This window comes from Sinocyclocheilus rhinocerous, unplaced genomic scaffold (genome assembly GCF_001515625.1).
Source record: "Sinocyclocheilus rhinocerous isolate Xijiao unplaced genomic scaffold, SAMN03320098_v1.1 scaffold115, whole genome shotgun sequence".
NCBI classification, from domain to species: domain Eukaryota; kingdom Metazoa; phylum Chordata; class Actinopteri; order Cypriniformes; family Cyprinidae; genus Sinocyclocheilus; species Sinocyclocheilus rhinocerous.
In genome coordinates this window covers 702,191-708,099 of record NW_015650001.1, presented here as the reverse complement: position 1 = coordinate 708,099, position 5,909 = coordinate 702,191, and the positions used below count along the sequence as shown (strand labels likewise).

The 5,909-nt window shown below is 36.4% G+C and overlaps 1 protein-coding gene across 1 annotated transcript in view; it reads left to right on the top strand.

Annotated features, from left to right (window-relative positions):
- Window positions 1-5,909, top strand: part of kcnt2b (potassium sodium-activated channel subfamily T member 2b) — a 77,542-nt gene that overhangs the window by 51,695 nt on the left and 19,938 nt on the right. The window contains exons 13-14 of the mRNA XM_016516151.1: window positions 763-826; window positions 2,072-2,180. Of these exons, the coding sequence (XP_016371637.1) occupies window positions 763-826; window positions 2,072-2,180 (173 nt within the window). The remainder of the gene's footprint in view (window positions 1-762; window positions 827-2,071; window positions 2,181-5,909) is intronic.

The following is a 5,909-nucleotide window of genomic DNA, read 5'->3' as shown; positions in this document are numbered from 1 at the left end:
GCCCTGCCCTGACCTGACCTGAAAATAGTTCCAAGAAGTATTGAGCTATACTACTAATATCCATTATTTTTTACCATTCTTACTGCAATAAGTATACTTATAACTTTACTTAAAATTAACTTGAATGAAATATACTACTTTTTTTGTAATGGAATCTGTAGTTTATGCAGAGGAACATCACAAGTTTAACTATAACGCACCTATGCATGATTAAATATATTTAAGATGAAAAATCTATGTATTATGTATTTAAAGTACATTCAATTCATAATCAACTCAAAATCATAAAGTTTCACTCATTTACAAGACTCCACAGTCACTGCAAAGTTCAACAGGGGTTTCAACAGTGTAGCTAATATTTTTGCTAATGCATTTAAGTAAAAAAAAGTTTGCTAATAAATGTATCCACTAAACTGTACCCTACTCGTTGCTTAATGGGAAATTGTGTATTTAGTCCTAATCATGAAATATGTTAATGATCTTTTCAGGTAGCAAGCTAACAGCTTAGCATGATAACTTGGCATAGCAGCGCTAACAGGTTAACCTTTTTTGATTAGCTAGAACTCACACTTCCCTTTTTTCTGATGAGTTGAAGTTATGTTTTGAGGTAATTCATAGCATGCCACAGATGTTAGATGGAATCTCACTTTCATCTTTTACTTCCTCGGTTTTTCTCATCTGTTAACTGTATTTCTCTCTTATTCCCCTGTTATGGAACCTGATCCTGTTTCTCTGGCCTCTTTTCATCGTGATTGGCTGCAGGATGGATGATGCCGAGGCCTGTTTTATCTTAAGCAACCGATTTGAAGTGGACCGCTTTGCCGCTGTACGTTCCCCTCCAACTCAATTTCCTCACCTTTTTTTTCCATTCTGCATTTCAACCCTCTCATTTCTATCCATAAAATAGGAAGCAGCAATTTCAAACATCTCCAGTATTAGCCCGTTTCTCTTTCACTCTTTGACATTCTCCCTACTGATCTCACATTTTGACAGTTCAGCATGAAATGATTTATCCTGAAGGCAATTGTAAGGGATGTTTGAGAATGTAGTTGGATGCCTCTCACGAAAACTGTGAAGAAAACATCAGGGTCATATTTCAACCCAAAATCAAAAGAAATAAACACTAAATATATTTAGCATTAGGAACAGGAGGCCTAATTTTGCATTGTAGCATTAATTCCCTTCTCCCATAACTGCAATTACTTTAATACATAAAAAGCATTTCATTACTGTATTATAGAAGATGTATTATGTAAATTTAATATTTGAAGTATTGCCTCATTTAAAGGGGTCATATGATGCGATTTCAATTTTTCCTTTCTCTTTGGAGTGTTACAAGCTCTTGGTGCATAAAGAAGATCTGTAAAGTTGCAAAGACTAAAGTCTCAAATCCAAAGAGATATTCTTTATAAAAGTTAAGAGTCAACCACGCCTACCTAAAACGGCTCGTTCTGGATAGTTGGCCAATCAGAGCACACCTCGCTTTTCAGAACAATGAGCTTTGTAAAAATTGACGCGTTTCAGAAAGGCGGGGCATAGAGGAGCAACAATAATGTACCGTATGTGGAAAATAATGTGTTTTTTGAACCTTAAACCGCATAAACACATTTCATTACACCAAATACACAAAATAATGTTCTTTTTAGCAACATCATATGACCCCTTTAAATTATAAATACAGTATAGCTCATTTTAATTCTCATTTAAATTATAAAAAAAAAAAACATTGAAACAATCATCTTTGGAGAATAATTAAGAAAAACTCCAAAGTAAATGTCTGGAATGTGGTGGAAAATATGCTTAATAATTTGACATTGAAACAATATCTTAATGGTTTAGAAAATAGACTTTATTTTCTTTTTGCTTAATATAATTTCCTGTTTTTTTTTCTTCTGATTTTGTGGTGAAATGTGACCTCTACATGTTTTAATGAGATTCACCTAGTTGTCAGACACTTTAGATGTTAATTTCTCTGTAAAGAGGGTAATGGCTGGTACGTAAGAGCAGACACTATGGCTAATGGTATACTTCTGTTCATGTGCTTCTCTTTCTCTGTTTTTCTTTGTCACAGGACCATCAGACCATTCTTAGGGCCTGGGCCGTGAAGGACTTTGCCCCAAACTGCCCTCTCTACGTGCAGATCCTCAAACCCGAGAACAAGTTTCACATCAAGTTCGCAGGTCAGCGTGCAAATTGTGTTTCTCTCAGGGATGCAGGTGTAGATAGTGTGATATTCGATGCGCTTCGTACATGTGCGAGTGTGTTGAGAGGCAGCCGATCAGCCAATCTCCTTCCCTCTGAAGCCGTGTCCTTCAACACTCAACCCACTTTCTATCCCTCTTCAGTTGTGGAAATGTGGATAATGCTTTTTACTTTCCTGGTCCTCCCATTCCCCATGTCTGCTATAGTGTGGAGGCCAATGTTGTTATTATTAACGAAAACTATTACATGGACTAGAACCTAGCAGTGAAAAATATTTATAAAATAAAAATGGGGGTTTGAAGAAAAAAATCCTCACGTGTGAACATATAAAAACACTACTGTTCAAAGGTTTGAGGTCAGGAAGTTTTTTTTTTTTTTTATACTTTTATTCAGCAACAATTAATTAAATTGTGATTTTGAAAAGTAATTGTGAGATTGTGAAAAGTGAAAGTAAAGGCATTAATAACGTTAGAAAAGATTTCAAATAAATTGTGTTCTTTTTCAAATTTCTAAGAATCCTGACAAAAAAAAATAACATTGATAATAATAAGAAATGATAATAATAACATTTTTAACATTGATAATAATAAGAAACGTTTCTGGAGCAGTAAATCAGAATATTAGAATGATTTCTAAAGGATGATTTGACACTGAAGACTGGAGTAATGATACTGAAAATTCAGCTTTGATCACAGGAATAAATTACATTTTAAAATAATCAAATAGAAAACAGTTATTTTAAATCGTGATAATATTTCAAAATATTACTGTTTTTACTATATTTTTGATCCAATAAATGTGGCCTTGGTGAGCAGAAGAGACTTACCGACCCAATTTTCTTTTAACAGTATGTACATATTACAGTTCTTCTTATTTCATTGAATCTTATATCCACCTAAAATGCTTTAATTTACTAGTTGACTACTGAAACTGCTTTACTAATGATTAATGTGAGGAATGTTAATTGTCAGTACTTAAAAATGGCGGCTATTCAGCATAATTTAAGGCATATATTCCTCGTTTCTCTTATTTGTCTAAATAGTGCAAGATTATTCTTGCCTGACACCATATAAATAAGATGTATTCAGATTAGATTATATAAAAAGCAGTAATTTCTGATAAAGTCACTGTACGCCGATTTAAAAAGATTTTAAAACCAGTACTGAAAACAAAAATAAAGCATACAAGCAAAATACAATATATTGATGCACTTTTAAAACGAACTAAAACTAACCTGAAATTAAAACACAAAACAAGATAAAATATTTAAAACTATAATAACCCTGCTGCCGGCAGACTCCTAGTCACCCAGGCTGTTTTTGGCTGTCCAAGCCCCTCTCATGCTCAAAAGCCCAGCCAATCAAGCATCACTTGTTGGGCTGAGGAGAGTGTGTGGTGCACTCAAACCTCCAGCTCCGTGAGGCTCTCCTGCACAATGCTGGGATTGTCACAAGTAACTATATCGGTCCGCCTTCGCTTCAGCTGTCTCAATCAGCCGCTGAGCTTTGATTGTGTCGGAAAAGTGAAGAAAATTCATTCTCTTTACCCTCCACCTGCTTCTGCTGCACTCCAGCCTCTCCCTTCACAGCTCATCTCCATTTGAACACCAACAGGATCCGTGTTCATTCACTTGACCTCCTTGCAAGAGTGTTGGGGAGTTACTAACTAAAAATAGCAGTGCTACTAGTAACTTAGTAGCTAGTTGACTAGTCGAGAATGCTCCTGTATAGGAGCAGGACCTTAAAGTGTGGTGATTTGTTTGTGGGATTGTTGTGGTGTGTGTGTGAGCGTTATTTTAGGGAGATTACCAGGAAATGATATGGAGAATTTCACGGTGCAGTAGGATGTGAGCTGAGGCGATGATTAGAGATCCAGATCGCAGCTGGCGCCACCGCTCCAGTGAGCAGCAGATGAAAAATGCGAAGAAGATGCATTGCTCTCTCACGTGAAGACCCTCATTTGTACGGCCCATAGAGCTGCATTACCTGCAGCTGGGATGCTGAGAGCAAGATGGTCTGCCCAGCATGTGGTGGCGGCGCTGGTTTTAGGGTCAATGAGAAGGCGGAGGATGAACGGACAGGATGAGTCAGTGGCTGAGGCAGCTGAGCTTTACCCAGAGATCAACCACAGATTGCACACTATCACACAATCTGTCAGTCGAACCCAGAGCTGCTGGTCACCCATCAGAGAAGAATGAGAATGGAGCGATGACTCGTTTCCTTGCTGCCTTATCAGTCAGTGACATGACGCTAAAATTCATGACCCAAAAACCCTACATATATATACGAAATACATCTTTATTTTTGGTGTAATAAAATCTTGATTCACAAATGTTTCAATAATATTCATTGTTTTGGATGCATCTTTTGGCTGGTACTTGACCCTTGTAAAAAAGTAGTACACATTAGTATACTTATGGAAATATTAAATGCAGAGTGAATGTAACATTTTGGGACACTTAATTTGTATTTAAAACAATTAGCTGAACTTCAGAGTGTGTTAAGTAGGAATTACTTCTATTGTCTTTGAAATATGATTCCTGTTGAATTAACTGACAAGCATTTATAGTAAACTAAAATACACTTTAATGCCATTTTTATTGAAACTTGTACTTCATGCACTTAAAATATTTGTAATTACACATTTGTAATGGTGCATTACACATTGTGTTGGCATCAGCGCTCGACCATCATAGTCACAACAGCCAATCACATTAATTTTTTCCGGTGTTGCCTGAACGCGATTGGCTAGCGTCTGCACTAGGGTGTTTGCATAAAAGCGATCTGATTGGTGCTTGAAAAGTTGAAACATTTTCAACTTCTGCTACAAGCAGTTCCAGTGACGTGATGCAACAGACCCACAATTCAGTTGACGTCACCCATTCAAAGTAAATGAGAAGCGTTAACGCCAATGCCCATGTGAATACACCCTAATGATGAAGTTGCAGTTTAGTACATTTAAAACATATTAACTTTAAATGTAATATCACGTAACACACTGAAGTTAAACTTATAGTCAAGTAAATGCTTTAGTATGTTAGTTAACACATCAAAATAAGTGTACTTTTTAAACGCATGGCAAAAGATTGTTAAAACATAAACTTAAATGTTTAAACATAAAATTTTAATTGCATTTTTTTTTTAAATGTTGTCAAGAAACATAAAAGTGTCTCTCTGTAATTAATAAAGCAATAAGCCCCAAGAAGCCGTGGTTTACAGTGAATTTATAACAGCTAAGGGGCGTTGTTAGGCACGCCGCAAAATTTACTGTAAACCACGGCTTCACGGGGCTTATTGCTTTTATAAAACGGTTATTCCATATACGTAGTAAGGTTTCACAAAATAAAACAGAGCAAATAAAGTGTAATGATATTAATAAAAACAGTATTCTTCCACCAAACAATGTAGTTCCTCAGAATCAGTTGTGGTTCCAACAAAGTGGTTGCCGAGCAACACACAAAGTAAACAAAGGTGTATGTTTGTAGAGTAATTTACAACAGCTTCGAACGTGGCTCAGCCAATCAGAATCAAGGACCGGAACTATCTGTTTTATAATATACTTTTTAATAGATTTTTAACAATTAGGCCCTGTGTCCACCAAAGCGTTTTTCCCCGCGGCTAGCGTGTTTTTTCAGTTGTTCTCAATGGGAGCGCCGCGTTTTTTAAAACGCCAGGAGCGTGCCGAGCGCTGAGCGTCTTTTTCGCGCT